Source organism: Aquarana catesbeiana, linkage group LG02, assembly GCF_042186555.1.
Source record: "Aquarana catesbeiana isolate 2022-GZ linkage group LG02, ASM4218655v1, whole genome shotgun sequence".
Classification (NCBI taxonomy): Eukaryota; Metazoa; Chordata; class Amphibia; order Anura; family Ranidae; genus Aquarana; species Aquarana catesbeiana.
The window spans coordinates 8674086-8692210 of record NC_133325.1 but is presented as its reverse complement, the minus strand read 5'-3'; the positions used below and the strand labels follow the sequence as shown (position 1 = coordinate 8692210).

Below are 18125 nucleotides of genomic sequence, written 5' to 3'. Positions count from 1 at the left end.
GAGAATCTGTCCACAGGACAACTATTAGTCGTGTTCTCCACAAATCTGCCCTTTATGGAAGAGTGACAAGAAGAAAGACATTGGTGAAAGAAAGTCATAAGAAGTCCTGTTTGTAGTTTGTGAGAAGCCATGTGGAGGACACAGCAAACATGTGGAAGAAGGTGATCTGGTCAGATGAGACCAAAATTCAACTTTATGGCCTAAAAGCAAAACGCTATGTGTGGGGAAAACTAACACTGCACATCACCCTGAACACACCATCCCCACCGTGAAACATGGTGGTGGCAGCATCATGTGGTGGGGATGGTTTTCTTCAGCAGGGACAGGGAAGCTGGTCAGAGTTGATGGGAAGATGGATGGAGACAAATACAGGACAATCTTAGAAGAAAACCTGTTAGAGTAGGAGACATGAAGGGAACACAAAGACACTGAATTTCAAAAGAGCCAACTTCCCTAAACTACAAACCTTGCTAAAAGGCATAAATTGGGATAAAATATTAGGAACAAAGAATACAGAGGAGAGATGGGTTTGCTTTAAGAGCATATTAAATAAGGGCATTAGCCAATGTATCCCATTGGGTAATAAATTTAAAAGAGCGAACAAACATCCTGGATGGCTTAACTCCAATGTAAAAATGCATATAAAAGCAAAGGAGAAGGCCTTCAAAAAAATACAAGGTTGAGGGATCATCCACAGCATTCAGAATTTATAAAGAATGCAATAAGAAATGTAAGGGTGCAATTAGGATGGCTAAGATAGAACATGAAAGACACATAGCGGAGGAGAGCAAAAAAAATCCCAAGAAATTCTTTAAGTATGTAAACAGTAAAAAAGGGAGGACAGACCATATTGGCCCCATAAAGAATGAGGAAGGACATCTGGTTACAAAGGATGGGGAGATGGCAGAGGTATTGAATTTATTCTTCTCCTCAGTATTCACGAGTGAATCGGGGGGCTTCAGTAACCAAAACTGCAGTGTTTATCCTCATGACACAACACAGGAAGCACCTACATGGTTAACAGAGGACGGAATTAAAATTAGACTTGAGAAACTTAACATTAATAAATCACCGGGACCAGATGGCTTGCATCCGAGGGTACTTAGGGAACTCAGTCAGGTGATTGCCAGACCGTTGTTCCTAATTTTTACAGACAGTCTACTGACTGGAATGGTACCAGTTGATTGGAGAAAAGCCAATGTAGCACCAATATTTAAAAAGGGCCCAAAAAACATCCCTGGGAATTACAGACCAGTTAGCCTAACATCAATAGTATGTAAACTCTTGGAGGGGATGATAAGGGACTATATACAAGATTTTAGTAATAAGAATGATATCATTAGCAGTAATCAGCATGGATTCATGAAGAATCGTTCTTGCCAAACCAATCTATTAACCTTCTATGAGGAGGTGAGTTGCCATCTAGATAAAGGAAGGCCCGTAGACGTGGTGTATCTGGATTTTGCAAAAGCATTTGACACAGTTCCCCATAAACGTTTACTGTACAAAATAAGGTGCGTTGGCATGGACCATAGGGTGAGTACATGGATTGAAAACTGGCTACAAGGGCGTGTTCAGAGGGTGGTGATAAATGGAGAGTACTCAGAATGGTCAGGGGTGGGTAGTGGGGTCCCCCAGGGTTCTGTGCTGGGACCAATCCTATTTAATTTGTTCATAAATGACCTGGAGGATGGGATAAACAGTTCCATCTCTGTATTTGCAGACGATACTAAGCTAAGCAGGGCAATAACTTCTCCGCAGGATGTGGAAACCTTGCAAAAAGATCTGAACAAATTAATGGGGTGGGCGACTACATGGCAAATGAGGTTCAATGTAGAAAAATGTAAAATAATGCATTTGGGTGTCAAAAATATGAATGCAATCTATACACTGGGGGGAGAACCTCTGGGGGAATCTAGGATGGAAAAGGACTTGGGGGTCCTAGTGGATGATAGGCTCAGCAACGGCATGCAATGCCAAGCTGCTGCTAATAAAGCAAACAGAATATTGGCATGCATTAAAAGGGGGATCAACTGCAGAGATAAAACGATAATTCTCCCGCTCTACAAGACTCTGGTCCGCCCGCACCTGGAGTATGCTGTCCAGTTCTGGGCACCAGTCCTCAGGAGGGACGTACTGGAAATGGAGCGAGTACAAAGAAGGGCAACAAAGCTAATAAAGGGTCTGGAGGATCTTAGTTATGAGGAAAGGTTGCGAGCACTGAACTTATTCTCTCTGGAGAAGAGACGCTTGAGAGGGGATATGATTTCAATTTACAAATACTGTACTGGTGACCCCACAATAGGGATAAAACTTTTTCGCAGAAGAGAGTTTAATAAGACTCGTGGCCACTCATTGCAATTAGAGGAAAAGAGGTTTAACCTTAAACTACGTAGAGGGTTCTTTACTGTAAGAGCGGCAAGGATGTGGAATTCCCTTCCACAGGCGGTGGTCTCAGCGGGGAGCATTGATAGCTTCAAGAAACTATTAGATAATCACCTGAATGACCGCAATATACAGGGATATGTAATGTAATACTGACACATAATCACACACATAGGTTGGACTTGATGGACTTGTGTCTTTTTTCAACCTCACCTACTATGTAACTATGTAACTATGTAACTATGAGTCTACAAAAGACGTGAGACTGGGGCGGAGGTTCACCTTCCAGCAGGACAATGACCCGAAACATCCAGCCAGAGCTACAATGGAATGGTTTAGATCAAAGCATATTCATGTGTTAGAATGGCCCAGTCACAGTCCAGACCTAAATCCCATTGAGAATCTGTGGCAAGACTTGAAAATTGCTGTTCACAGACGCTCTCCATCCAATCTGACAGAGCTTGAGATATTTTGCAAAGAAGAATGGGCATAAATGTCCCTCTCTAGATATGCAAAGCTGGTAGAGACATCCCCAAAAAGACTTGCAGCTGTAATTGTAGAGAAAGGGGGTTCTACAAAGTATTGACTCAGGGGGGCGCCATACAAATGCCCCCCCACACTTTTCACATATTTATTTGTATCATTTATAATTTTACTTCCACTTCACAATTATGTGCCACTTTGTTTTGGTCTATCACATAAAATCCCAATAAAATACATTTATGTTTTGGGTTGTAACATGACAAAATGTGGAACATTTCAAGGGGTATGAATACTTTTTCAAGCCAATGTATTTCTGAAAATCCACCATTTCTGATGTACTGACAGCCAATCTCATTTCTTGAGGTTATAAAACACCAGGACAGTACAAATACCCCCCAAATCACCATTTTTTGGAAAGTAGACAGTCTGAGGTATTTAGTAAGAGGCATGGTGAGTATTTTGAAGAAGTAAATGTTTGTCACGATTTGTTGGAAAATGAAGAAATTAAATAAATTTTGTTTATTTTTCACAAAGTTGTCATTTCTCACACACGGCATAGACATACTTACAATTACACCCTAATACATTGGGGATATTACATGTGTGAGACTTTTTCACAGCCTAGATGCATAGAGAGGCTCAACATCCAAGGAACACCTTTGGGCTTTTACATGGCATAAATTACTCATTTCCTGACTACCAATCACATTTCCTGTTTCCCTGACAGGAGCAGCCTCCAATTGGCTTGAAAAACTTGGGACAATAGCAAATTAATATTCCCTTTTGTCTTCCAGCTTCTCCTCCTGGCCAATCAGGACAGGAGGCACATTGGGTTGGCCGGGAGGAGAAGCTGATGAAGCAACGGAAGGGCTGGGACCGTCACCGGTTGTCCATGTCCTCCTTATGGCTCTTGTGTCTCCTGGCTGTGGGGATGATACTTTTTCAAGGCACTGTATGTATTTGATTTTTTTTATTATTATATAATAAAGTATATATTATTTATTTATTATTATTTTATTTTTTATTTTTTTTCAACAAAATGGATTATTTAGGAAAAAAACAGATGGAAGAACTGAGATGATCATTTTTAGGCCCAGAATATTACTAATACACGTGAACCTCTTTTTTCATACGTGTTTTGTCTTCTGCAGAATAGTGATTTTTTCTCGGTGAAGAGTGTTTCCTGATTTTGTTACACTGATAACATTAGAAGAGGACATCTTGGACCAGCACACAATAGAGTCATGTCGTCTGGGGGTGATAATCTGAGCTCCTCTTACTTCATCCTGATTGGAGTTCCTGGTGTGGAAGATGTCCATGTCTGGATTTCATTACCGATCTTCTTCATGTACCTGATATGTTTGTTGGCCAATACTAGTGTCCTTCTTACCATTAAAAAGGAGGAGAGCCTCCACCAGCCCATGTACCTCTTAATTTCCATGTTGTTGTTAACAGACCTTGTCCAATCCAGTGCTGCCCTTCCCAAAATGCTCCTGCTCTTCTGGTTCAACCTCCGAGAGATCTCCTTTGAGGGTTGCCTGGTTCAGATGTTTTTCATCCATTCCTGCTCCATCATGGCCTCCACTGTCGTCTTGGCTATGGCCTTTGATCGTTATGTTGCCATATGCCAACCACTGAGATATTCCACCGTCTTGACCAACCCATTAATTGCAAAAATTGGAGTCTTGGCAGTAATGAGAGGAACTCTTTTGGTATTTCCACTTCCTTTGCTGATCAAGAGGTTGCCATTTTGCCGGAGCCATGTGATTAATCATACTTATTGTGAACACATGACCGTAGCTAAGCTGTCCTGTGCAAAAATCAGAATTAATGTTGTGTACGGGTTAGCAGTCACTCTGCTTGTAGTTGGAGTGGATATCATGGGCATTACAGTGTCATATATAATGATTGTAACCACTGTCTTCAACCTCCCCACCCGAGAGGCCAGACACAAAGTCGGGAATACATGCGTCAGCCATGTTTGTGTCATTCTTCTGTCTTACGTCCCACCGCTTTTCTCCTCTGTCACTCAAAGGTTTGGGGGGCACACAGCTTCTTCCACCCAAATTATCCTGTCTATCCTATACCTGATAATTCCTCCAATGCTCAACCCAACAATATATGGAATAAAAACCAAAGAGATCCAGAAGAACGTTCTAAAATTATACTGTCCACAGAAGTCCAGATTTCAGTAATTTTAGACATATTATGCTGGACTTACTGAACCCGCACTGCAAAGAACATTCAGAAAAATATTATTATTATTATTACTATACAGAATTTATATAGCGCCTACAGTTTACACAGCACTTTACAATATAAAAGGGAGACAATACAGTTACAATACAATACAAGAGGATTAAGAGGGCCCTGCTCAGAAGAGCTCACAAGCTAGAATGGTGGGGCAGGTGGTACAAAAGGTTATAACTGTGGGGAATGATCTGATGGAAGGGGTAAAAGATTAGTTGGAGCCATAATAGGCTTCCCTGAAGAGATGAGTTTTCAGGGATTGTCTCAAGGCAGCTAGAGTAGGAGATAGCCAGACAGGCTGGGGTAGCGAGTTCCAGAGGATGGGAGAGGTCCTGGAGAGGTCCTGGAGACAAGCATGGAAGGAGGAGACAAGGTAGCTTGAGAGCAGAAGGTTTTGAGAGGAGCTGGGAGGACGGTTTGGGTGATATTTGGAGATTGGTGATGTAGCTCGGGGCAGAGTTGTGAATGGCTTTGTGTGTTGTGGTTAGTATTTTGAATTTAATTTGCTGTGCGATCGGAAACCAGTGTAGGGATTTGCGGAGGGGGTTGGCAGACACTGAAAGGAGGCCAGTGGAGGGATTGGCAGGGAGGGGTGGCGGACACTGAGCGGAGATCAGTGGGGGGATTAGTGGAGGACACTGAATGGAGGCCAGTGTAGGGATTGGCGGAGAGGGGTGGCAGATAATGAGCAGTCGTTAAGGTAGATGAGTCTGGCAGCAACATTCATGATGGACTGAAGAGGAGCTAGCCTATGTAGAGGTAGGCCTATGAGAAGGGAGTTGCAATAGTCAAGGCGAGAGATAACAAGAGAGTGAATGAGGAGCTTGGTGGTTTCCTTAGTAAAAAAAGAGATTTTAGAGATGTTACGGAGGTGAAGTCTACAAGCTATTGACAACGATTGGATTTGGGGCTGTAAGGACAGGTCAGAGTCATGGTCATGCTGATTTGCCTGTTAGTAGGTTAGTAATGCGAGAGGAGACTGAAGGAGTGAAATGAGGAGCAGACGGATAGGTTTTGATGTCATCCACATATAGATGGTATTGGAAGCCGTGGGCGGTTATCAAGCGACCAAGGGAGGAGGTGTAGATAGAGAAGAGAAGGGGTCCAAGAACAGAGCCTTGGGGGAACCCCACAGAAAGGGGCAATGGAGAGGAGGAGACTGAGTTGTAGGTACCTCTGAAGGAGCGCTGTGATAGGTAGGAGGGGAACCAGGATAAAGCAGAATGCTGGAGGCCAAGGGAACAGAGTTTATTCAGAAGGATCAGGTGGTCAGCAGTATCAAAGGCCGCAGAGAGGTCAAGTAGTAAATCGTTAGTGAGTTTTAGTAAGTCAGTTTCTGTGGAGTGCTGCGAGCAAAAGCCAGACTGTATAGGGTCAAGAAGGTTAGGCAGAAGCTAAGACAGTTATAGACTAAGTGTTCTAGAAGTTTAGAAGTGAATGGGAGCAATGAGATGGGTCTTAAAGCGGGGGTCCACCTAAACCGCCAAAAAAAAAAAAATTAAAAGCCAGCAGCTACAAATACTGCAGCTGCTGACTTTTAATACATGGTCACTTACCTGTCCCAGGGTCCAGTGATGTCGGCAGGCGATGCCGAGAACCCGCTCGGTTCTCGGCAGCTGCCGCCGCCATCCTAGGTGAGGGAATCAGGAAGTGAAGCGTTCCGGTTCCCTACTGCACATGCGCGAGTCGCGCTGCGCTTCCTAACTGGTCCCCGCTGTCTCTGGGACCCGTGTGTGTCCCAGCAGACAGCGCGGTGGGGACGGGAAGAGGCATAGACTCCCATGGGAGTCTATGCCGGAAGTGGGTGCAAATACCTGTCTTAGACAGGTATCTGCACCCCCCTCCCCCCTGAAAGGTGCCAAATGTGACACCGGAGGGGGGGAGGGTTCCAAAAAGCGGAAGTTCCATTTTTGTGTGGAACTCCGCTTTAAGTTGTTCAGGTTGGTAGGGTCCAGTGAGGGCTTTTTAAGTATGAGAGTGATCTGCGCATGTTTTATAGGAGAGGGGAAGAGACCACTAGAGAGGGAGAGATTGAAGATGTGAGTGAGGGAGCAGAGGATAGAATATGAGGGTGACCGTAGTTACATAGTTACATAGTTACATAGTAGGTGAGGTTGAAAAAAGACACAAGTCCATCAAGTCCAACCTATGTGTGTGATTATGTGTCAGTATTACATTACATATCCCTGTATATTGCGGTCATTCAGGTGATTATCTAATAGTTTCTTGAAGCTATCAATGCTCCCCGCTGAGACCACCGCCTGTGGAAGGGAACATTGTGAGGGAACAGGATCCAGGGGACAATTGGTTAGGTGGGCATCTGAGAAGAGTTTGGTAACCTCTTCAGTAGTATCCAATTCAAAAGAAGAGAGTGTTGAATGTGCTGTTAGGCAAGGTATGTTGGGTGGGGAAGACATACGCACAGTGGAGGTGTCCTCACGTATTGCATCAATCTTGTCTTTGAAGTGATTGCCAACCTCTTGGGCAGTGAGTGAGTTAGTGGGTAGAGGGGGTGGGAGGCGAAGTAGGTTGAGAAGAGCCGATGGGACTGGATGACAAAGTATTAATAAGAGAGACAAAGTAAGCATGTTTGGCAGCATGGAGGCATGAATTATATTTTAGAAGGGCAGATTTATATAGAATGAAGTCCTGCAGGCATTTGGTTTTACGCCACAGTCGTTAAAGAGCACGGCGATGTCTCTAGAGATTTCTAGTGTTGTCAGTTTGCCAGGGTTGTAACGGTCGGGGCCTAATTCTGCATGTATTTAGAGGAACAAGTACGTCCAGTGATGATGGCAGTGAACTGTTGTAGACAGAGGTGGCCAGGACAGGACAGGGGGGAGACCATGTTATAGAGGTGGTCAGTAGGAGAATATGGAAGAGAAGGGTTCAAATGGCGAATGTTCCTACAAGTAATTGTTTGCTGCTTGGAGGGATGGGTGATTGGAGGCAAGGATACAGCGAAACTGATGAGGTTTGTGAACAGAGAGAGGAAAGGGGGTGTTGGTGAGGTTTGCCAGGGTTGCAGAGATGGGAGAATACAAGTTCAAGGGTATTACCATTGGAGTGAGTGGAAGTATGCGTCCATTGGGTTAGGTCAAAAGATGAGGTTAAGTTGAGAAGTTTAGCTGTAGCTGGGCTGTTAACATTGACCAGGATGTTGAAGTCACCAAGAATGATAGTGGGTATTTCAGGAGAGAGAAAGTAGGGTAGCCAGGCAGCGAAGACATCAAAAAAGTGCAATACTTGTGCAGGAGGCCGATAAATTGCTGCAATCCTCAGAGAAATGGGCAGTGGCGGCCCGTCCATTAGGGGCGCCCGGGCGCCGCCCCCTCTCTCCACGTCACCCCCTTATAGGCAATGAATAGATTCATGCATAGCATGAATTTATCAACGGCCACCATGGCCACCCCCTAGTCATGTGTCCGGTCCCTTTCCAGACACTGGGCGCATAATAGGCTTCAAAATAGGGTGGGCTCGGGAAGCAGCTCCAATCCCACCCAGGTGTGTTGCAACACCTAATGAATATTCAGTGTTGCAACACTGATTCTCCTCCCGGACAATTGGGAAGCGGGTATGAAACCCATTTCCCTATTGGCCAGAATGTCAGAGGATCCTATTGGATGCCTAGCGGGGGAGGAGCAAAGAGGAGACGCACTGGAGCATCCTTCCCCGAGCCCTCCACGCTTAAGTACAGGGGAGACCACGCTGGAAAATGGCTGCATCAGCACCGCACTCCATAAAGACCCAACCGCTGCTCTCACCACCCACATCCAGGGTAAGGACTGACCGGCAGACAGCGGGTGGGGTGTTTTGGGGGTGTTAGTGCAGCGCCACAGGTGGGGGGGGGAAGAACCAATTATGCTAGTGCCGCTCCACCGGTGGCCCGGGGGGGTGGTGTTTGCCATCCCCCCCAAAAAAAAACACCAGCCACCACTGAAAATGGGATAAAACAGATAAATACAGTGCATCTCGAAAGAAGAAAGGGATAGAGAGGGAGGGACAGGAAGGACTTGGAAGGTGCTTTGTGGGGATAGAAGGAATCCAACTCCACCTCCTTTCTGTCTGTTGGGTCTGGGGGAGCGAGTCCAGTGGAGGCCTCCATTGGAGAGGGCAGCAGGAGAAGCCGAGTCAAAATCTTGAAGCCAGGTTTCAGTAATGGTTAGTATGTTAAAGCCATAAGAGATAAAAAAGGTCATGCACAGATGTGAGCTTGTTACAGATGGAGCGGGCATCACAAAAGTTGCATGAGATTGGGGGGGGGGGCTGGATTTAGGAAGCAGGGGCATAGAAATTAAACTGAGTGGATCGCGGCTGTTGCCAGAGTGCAGGATATGTGGTTTGCAGTTAGAAAATGGAGGACCAGGATTTGGAGAAATGTCCCCTGAGACTTGGAGGAGGAGGAGGGTGAGGAAGGTAGGATGGGAGCGGGATGTGTGTGATCGCACGTGTCTAGTGGCCCTGGTGTTTAGGTCAGCATGTGGGTTCAGCAATTGCAGGAGGTGATGGGTGCAGTAGTAGGGAGAGGGTAGGAGTGAGGGTGATATGTGCATGCTGCGTGGTAGAGAGGAGGGGTAGAGTAAGGATAATTTGTGGATAGAAGACACCGATGTGAGAAGGAAGAATAGAAGAAGCATGTTAGTGGATAGAGAGTGGGAATCTGACTTCAAATAAATTAAATGTCAAATGCTGGTTTGCTTGCAGTCTTTCCAGAGTGGAGCAAAGTTCTTGTATCTTCATCCAGCTTTAGTTATCCTGCGTTGGTGAGACTGAGCCACACTCGTGACAGAGACAACCAGGAAAGAGACGCGGTGTCTGCGCCTTGCCCGTGTCAAATATGGCAACCGATCACCTTTGTTTGGCTGAGCAGAATCAGCGCTATGATTTTTTTTTCCCCATTCTTTTCAAATGGTCTGAATATTAAAAATTTGAGGGGTACAGAATAGACCAAAGTAACCCCTTCAATACCGGGCATGTTCACCCCCTTTCCTGCCCCAGACCAATTATCAGCTTTCAGCGCTCTCACACTTTTAATGACAATTGCGTAGTCATGCAACACTGTACCCCTAAGAATTTGTTATCATTTATTTCACACAAATAGAGCTTTCTTTTGGTGGTATTTATTTTGTTTTAATTTTTTTTTAATTTTTTGCGAAATAAACGAAAAAAGACTGAAAATTTAAAAACAAAAATGTGTTTTCTTCTTTTCTATTCAAAATAACCCAAATCAGTGTAAATGATTTCATCTGTGTGAAATTAAGTCCACAAATGATGGGATATATCTGACAATTGATTAATCCTGATGTACTGATAGCCAATCTCATTTTTTGAGGCCCTTAAATACCAGAACAGTACAAATACCCCACAAATGACCCCTCTTTGGAAAGTAGACAGTCCAAGGTATTTAGTAAGAGGCATGGCAATTTTTTGAAGTTGTAACATTTTTGTCATTATTTTTTGGAAAATGAAGAAAAAAAATAAATAAATAAATAAATTCAACCAGTATTAAAAAACAAAAATAAAAAAAGCTATGGATAGGCAGTGGCATTGGCCATAGAGAACACATAAAGTACTTTGTGGGTCCTCGAGGGGTACTAGTTCAAGAGAGTCAAGATGCCTGGTGGCTATCGCACGGTGAGAACTCAGGAGCCTACACGTTCTGCAAAGGTGAAAGCCCTTAGAACGACCGAGGTCCAGGGTCTGTTTTTCAGCCCAAGGAGTGATGGGTTTTGCTGCTGACAGATCCCAAGCTGAGGCCCTATGACTTACCGAAATAGGCCACTACCTAGGACTAAATGCTGATAAACTGGAGGAGTGCCTTGCAGCACTAGGATGCTGGAATCATGGAAATGGTCAAGTACAGACTATGGCAGGCAAGGGTGCTGGAGGCAACAGAACCCAGAGAAAAAAGTCTTACTGCATGGAGGTGCTGTTTAAGGATGTGCTCTGGTTTGTTCCAAACTTGGGTTTGGACCAAATCCAGCAGGAAGCTGTCACTCCCACCCACTGTGTATGTGTAGCTGCAGGTCAGGGAATTTCCTGGACGAAAATGATTGATTGGCAGTGGTTGGGAGTGACGTTTGCCTGCTGGGCAGGTGGACATATTTCTTAAACACCAAACCATGCACCGGCTAGCTCTTTGGGACAGCACCCCCTCCATAATTGGCTGCTGCCCCAGTGGAATCTGGAAGCTGGCAGTGACACAGAGAGCAAGACCTGGCTGTGAAGTGTGGAACTAGTGACTGTGACAATTATATTGATAGTAATTGAGAAGACTGAGAGGAAAAGGTCAACAAGGCCCAAAGTTGGGTTTGAAATGAGTCTCCTACCACATGTGGTGACCCCACAAAATCCAACTGGGTCCTCCCCAGTAATTGAGAAGACTTATGCCCCGTACACACGGTCGGATTTTCCGATGGAAAATGTCCGATCGGAGCGTGTTGTCGGAAATTCCGACCATGTGTGGGCTCCATCGGACATTTTCCATCGGATTTTCCGACACACAAAGTTGGAGAGCAGGAGATAAAATTTTCCACCAACAAAATCCGTTGTCGGAAATTCGGATCGTGTGTACACAAATCCGACGGACAAAGTGCCACGCATGCTCAGAATAAATAGAGAGATGAAAGCTATTAGCCACTGCCCCGTTTATAGTCCCAACGTACGTGTTTTACGTCACCGCGTTCAGAACGATCGGATTTTCTGACAACTTTGTGTGACCGTGTGTATGCAAGACAAGTTTGAGCCAACATCTGTCGGAAAAAATCCTAGGATTTTGTTGTCGGAATGTCCGAACAAAGTCCGACCGTGTGTACGCCCTATTAGAGGAAAAGGCCAACAAGGCCCAAGGGGGGGGCGTTGAAATTAGTCTCCTACCAAATGTGGTGACCCCACAAAATCCAACTGAGTCCTCCCCAGTAATTGAGAAGACTTAGAGGAAAAGGCCAACAAGGCCCAAGGGGGGGTTTGAAATGAGTCTCTTACCAAATGTGGTGACCCCACAAAATCCAACTGGGTCCTCCCCAGTATTTGGGAAGACGTAGAGGAAAAGGCCAACAAGGTCCAAGGGGGGGGTTTGAAATGAGTCTCCTACCAAATGTGGTGACCCCACAAAATCCAACTGAGTCCTCCCCAGTAATTGAGAAGACTTAGAGGAAAAGGCCAACAAGGCCCAAGGGGGGGTTTGAAATGAGTCTCTTACCAAATGTGGTGACCCCACAAAATCCAACTGAGTCCTCCCCAGTAATTGAGAAGACTTAGAGGAAAAGGTTAAAAAGGTCCAAGGGGGGTTTGAAATGAGTCTCCTACCAAATGTGGTGACCCCACAAAATCCAACTGGGTCCTCCCCAGTAATTGAGAAGACTTAGAGGAAAAGGCCAATAAGGTCCAAGGGGGGGGTTTGAAATGAGTCTCCTACCAAATATGGTGAGCCCACAAAATCCAACTGGGTCCTCCCCAGTAATTGAGAAGACTTAGAGGAAAAGGCCAATAAGGTCCAAGGGGGGGGTTTGAAATGAGTCTCCTACCAAATGTGGTGACCCCACAAAATCCAACTGGGTCCTCCCCAGTATTTGGGAAAACTAAGAGGAAAAGGCCAACGAGGCCCAAAGGGGGGTTTGAAATGAGTCTCCTACCAAATGTGGTGACCTCACAAAATCCAATTGGGTGCCTATTAGACATGTGTTAGGAATCAAAATTCAAGTTTTTCAGAGATTTGGATGTATCAGAATTTCCAAATCACAACAGTAATGGATTTCAACTTATCCAAAATAAACTATAACAAAACAAATTATCTGACTTTGAAAATGATTTAGAATGCTAAAAGGAAACATATTGCAGTAAAGCATAAAATACAGTAAGGTATAAAAGTGACATAAGATGATTCCTACTTAGGTGCTTTATAGAATCAAATGGAAATGAATAAAATAGAGAGAATATAGCCGGCATCCGAAATTAGAATTTTTATACTTTTGAAATTCGAGTTTTGAATAGAACAGAATAAAATAGAAATAATATAGCCGTCTTCTGAAATTCAAATTTCAAATAAAAATAAAAGAGATACTAAAAAGAAAAAAAGAGTCTCCTTGCGCTCTAAGTTCAGCCTCATCAAACCTTAAATCCGGGAATAAGGATCCACGGCTAGAAGGGACTTTAAGACATCCAAGTCCAATACTCATATGGAGTCTTGGTTCCAGTGGGATGGGTCAGGGTGGAAGACATCAATCAGCAGCCTTATTGAAAGTCAATGTGGGATGTATCACAAGAATATATGTGAGTGGGGATGGATGGATGGATGACGGCTCAGATTGTGGTGCAGCAGGGCTCATCAGGTCTGGGAATCCTCAATAACATGTAGAAAACAAAAGTGGCCACAAACATCAATGCGATCGTATATCATTTATTAAAAGCATAAAAGCACACTTACATATGGGTAAGCGAAGGGCTGCAAAACTGTGAAGATGGTGAAGAGCAGCGCAGGCGGCCAGCACAAACAACTGTCATGCACGGACTCCTGGACTACCAGAGGGGGTAGGCAGCACCTGCAGGCTTACTGGATCAAGAGTGAAAAGGGGACATAAACAACGTGTATCAGAGGCCCTGCCTCCTTTTTTAAGTTTGCCATGATAGGCACACTTGAAAAAGGAGGGAGGTTCTCTGATACGCGTTTTACATGCCCCCCTTTCGACCTTGATGGTTAGATGGTGGGTCCTCCAGTAGCAAGGGGGTCAATGACCTTGCTTCCTCCTCAGTGGTCTGTCTCCTGTAGTAACCGGAGCTGAACCTGTGCTATGGAGGCCAGAGTAAGGAGTTACTAAACATACATACTAAACATACACAAACCAGGCAGAGATGGAAAATACAGTTAAAAATCACACATTTAATGTAATAGTAAAAATAATACAGATCAGGAACTTAGTCAAAAACAGAAGCCAGGGTACGAAAGCCAAAACGGATAATCAGACGAGCCGGGATCAGGAAGCCAGAATTCAGCGTTGTCAGAAGCCAAAAATCGGAATCAGGAATAAGAAGAAACATCAGCCAGGGAAAGTCATACACAGGAACACAGCAGAGACACGCTTGAGATGTTGACCATGCAAAGGCACAGAGGCACCCATCAAGGGTCAAAAAGGGGCGTTTAAAATGCGTATCAGAGGCCCCACCTCCTTTTTCAAGTGTGCCTAGTATGGCCTCTGATAAGGGTTGTGTATGCCCGCTTCTCACCCTTGATGGTTGCCACTTTGATCCAGTAGGCCTGCAGATGCTGCCTACCCCCTCTGGTGGTCCATGACAGCTGTTTGTGCCGGCTGGCTGTGTTGTTCCTCACCATCTTCACAGTTTTGCAGCCCTTCCCTTACCCATATGTAAGTGTGCTTTTATGCTTTTAATAAATGATATATGCATTGATGTTTGCACTGTGGACACTTTTGTTTGCTACATAAAATACAATTAAATAGAAAGAATATAGTCGTCTTCCGAAATTCTAATTTCAAAATAGAATAGAATAAAAGAGAAAGAACATAGCCATCTTCCGATATTTGAAATTCAAATAGAATAGAATAAAATAGAAAGAAAGTAGTCGTCTTTCAAATTTCTAATTTCAAATCAATTACAAAATGACGAATATATGAAATAAATCAGAATATAGGAAACTGCGTCTGAAAACAAATCACCCAGAGATAACAAATATGACAAAATCAAATTTTTATTTTAACAAACAAATCCAAAACGAAACAAATGTTTCCGTCGTGCACATCTGGAGTCTCTATTTCCACATCTGGAGTATTTATTTCCACATCTTGAGTCTCTGTTTCCACATCTTGAGTCTCTGTTTCCACATCTGGAGTCTCTATTTCCACATCTGGAGTCGCTATTTCCACATCTGGAGTCTCTATTTCCACATCTTGATTCTCTATTTCCACATCTGGAGTCTCTATTTCCACATCTTGAGTCTCTATTTCCACATCTGAAGTCTCTATTTCCACATCTTGAGTCTCTATTTCCACATCTGGAGTCTCTATTTCCACATCTTGATTCTCTATTTCCACATCTGGAGTCGCTATTTCCACATCTGGAGTCTCTATTTCCACATCTTGATTCTCTATTTCCACATCTGGAGTCTCTATTTCCACATCTTGAGTCTCTATTTCCACATCTGAAGTCTCTATTTCCACATCTTGAGTCTCTATTTCCACATCTGGAGTCTCTATTTCCACATCTGGAGTCTCTATTTCCACATCTTGAGTCTTTATTTCCACATCTTGAGTCTCTATTTCCACATCTGGAGTCTCTATTTCCACATCTGGAGTCTCTGTTTTCAGCTGCCAATATTTTTTACCCAGTATGCACTGCTGTCCTTGTCTGTGTTTTTTTAACTTGGGCAGGAGGAAATAAGGTATTTTGTACGTTTTATTTAAAAAAAATTGTAAATCTGTATATAAAAAAGTGATGGGGGATGGGAATACGGTACTTGCCAATAAATACGGGAGGAGCCGCAATGATTTTTTTATTATGAGATTCAATTGTTTTCTGCAAAAGTTCTCTGCCAAAAATGACTTGGGACACTTCTCTCTTCCTCCCGGCATGCTCAGCCAGTTATGCCAAATATTTGACCACAGCAGACTTTAGGGGTCCCACCCCCCCCCCCCACAGCCCCCCACAAACAAAACTCAACTTACAATTGTAGATTGATTTAAATTGCCTTCCCTCCCCCGTGTTTACTTGCCCTTTACCAAAGACAGCCTTAGAAGGGAAAACAAAAATCTTACGAAGAAAATGTAAAGAATCAAAATAAGAAAATAAAGTGATGAAGGGTGGAAATCCGTTAAGGTGGGGCAGGGCGGGAACACGGCACTAAACATGGGAGGAGCTGAGTGAATGTTTTTATTTCTTTTAGTGATCTGATCTATTAGGCCATGTTATGTGCAGGACAAGAGGGGGGCAGGAGGGGCGGCTGCCCTGGGCACTGTGGTATCATGTGAGGTGGCGGGGGCACCACAAGGAGATTGGTGGGGAGGAGATTTGTGTTGGAAGGGGGAATTTTGGGGTGGCAGGGGGTATGTATTGTTCTTTTTGAGGAGATTTGGGGGGAGTGCTAAAAGTGGTGATTTAGGGGGATTTGTGTTGGGAGCAGGAATGGGGGGGGTTGTGCTAGGAGGGGGGTTTGGGGGGAATTTGTGCTGGAAGGGAGGATTTGAAGTGGGGGGAGAAAATGTGTACTAGAAGGGAGATTTTAGAGGTAAAGGAATTGTGCTAGGAGGAGTGATTTTTTTTGGGGGGTTGCAGGATGGGGGGGCAAAGATTTGTGCTGAGAGGGGGGATTTCAGCAGGGAGGTAGATTTGTACTGGGAGGAGGAGGCATTTATGGTTAGGGGGTAAGCTTGCAGATTAGTGCTCAGAGTTTTTGTGGGGGGATTTTTGACACATAATGCTCATACATCTTGGGGGGGATTGCAGTTTGGCAGGTTCTTCATGCCATGATTGATCACATAGTTGAAGGAGGAAGTGGAGGAGGGGTGGGGGAGGGCAAGGAGAAGGAGGAGAAAGAGATGAAGGAGAAAGAAAAGAAGTAGTAAAGGGAGGCGGTGCTGTGGAAGTAGTAGGGGAGGCAGAGGCATCACTGGGGTTGGTGTCACCAGGTCCTGAAAAAATTGGTGTCACCCCCCTCCACCAACTATAGTCCCCCCTCAGTACAGACCCCCCACCACTAACTACAGACCCCCCCTCTCAGTATATATCCCCCTCCCTCAGGATAGATCCCCCTCCCTAAGTACAGACCTCCCTTCCTCAGTATAGACCCCCCACTAAGTACAGACCCCCCCTCCCTCAGTACAGACCCCCCTCCATATATATAGACTCCCCTAAGTACTGACCCCCCTCCCTCAGTACAGACCCCCACTAAGTACAGACTCCCCTCCCTCAGTACAGATCCCCTCCATCAATATAGACTTCCCCCACAGTACTGACCCCCCTCCCTCAGTACAGACCCCCCCATAAATATAGACCCCCACTAAGTACAGACTCCCCTCCCTCAGTACAACCCCCCCATAATTATAAACCCCCACTAAGTACAGACTCCCCTCCCTAAGTACAGACCCCCTCCATCAATATAGACCTCCCCCTCAGTACAGACCCCCCTCCATCACTATAAACCTCCCCCTCAGTACAGACCTCTCTCCCTCAGTATAGACCTCCCCTTCAGTACAGAACCCCCTCCATCAGTATAGACCCCCCCTCAGCACAGACACCCTTTCCTCAGTATAGACCCCCCACTAAGTACAGACCCCCTTCCTCAGTACAGACCCCCCTCCATCAGTGTAGACCTCCCCCTCAGTACAGACATCTCCTCAGTGCAGATCCCCCGTCAGAATAGAATCCCCTGTCTTAGTACAGACCCCCATCAGTATAGACACCCTCCCCCTCAGTATAGAATACCCCCATCTTAATGCAGACCTCCCAATCGTTATAGACACCCTCCCCCTCAGTGCAGACCCCGCCATTAGTATAGAATCCTCTCCCTCTTAGTGCAGACCCCCATCAGTATACACACCCTCCCCCTGAGTGCAGACCCCACATCAGTTAGAATCCTCCCTCTTAGTGCTGACCCTCCCATCAGTATAGAATCCCCCCTCTTAGTGCAGACCCCCCATCAGTATAGATACCCCTGCAGCTCGTAGCCGAAGATGTTGTGATTGGCGAGGAGGAAGACTGCTGTGCCTTGCAGTCCGTCTGAGGCACCGGGGATCCGAAGATCAGCCAGGACTTGAAGAATGCCTGGTGAAGCACTTTTTAATCTTCTAGGACTTGAAGAACGCCAGCTATGGATTAACACCTGTAAAGGTATGCCTGGGCAACCAAATAGAGTTCGCTATGGATGTTGTTCACATTAAAACTGTATGCCAAAGACTTTTAAGTAAAGTTACAACAACTGTTTTAAGCCTGGTCTGAAGTTATTCAAAGGGGGTGCATGATGATTCTTGGTGTATCAAAGGAACTTGAATCAGTAAAGC

At 44.9% G+C, this 18125-nt stretch overlaps 1 protein-coding gene across 1 annotated transcript; it reads left to right on the top strand.

Moving 5' to 3' along the window:
* The first annotated feature begins 4112 nt into the window (after positions 1-4112).
* Positions 4113-5063, top strand: LOC141129574 (olfactory receptor 51E1-like). The gene has a single exon (XM_073617671.1). The coding sequence runs from the start codon at positions 4113-4115 to the stop codon at positions 5061-5063; it is 951 nt and encodes a 316-aa protein (XP_073473772.1).
* The last annotated feature ends 13062 nt before the right edge of the window (positions 5064-18125 follow it).

Bases quoted from the DNA above. Each gene is read 5' to 3' on its own strand.
- LOC141129574 (XM_073617671.1), top strand. From the start codon at position 4,113: ATGTCGTCTGGGGGTGATAATCTGAGCTCCTCTTACTTCATCCTGATT.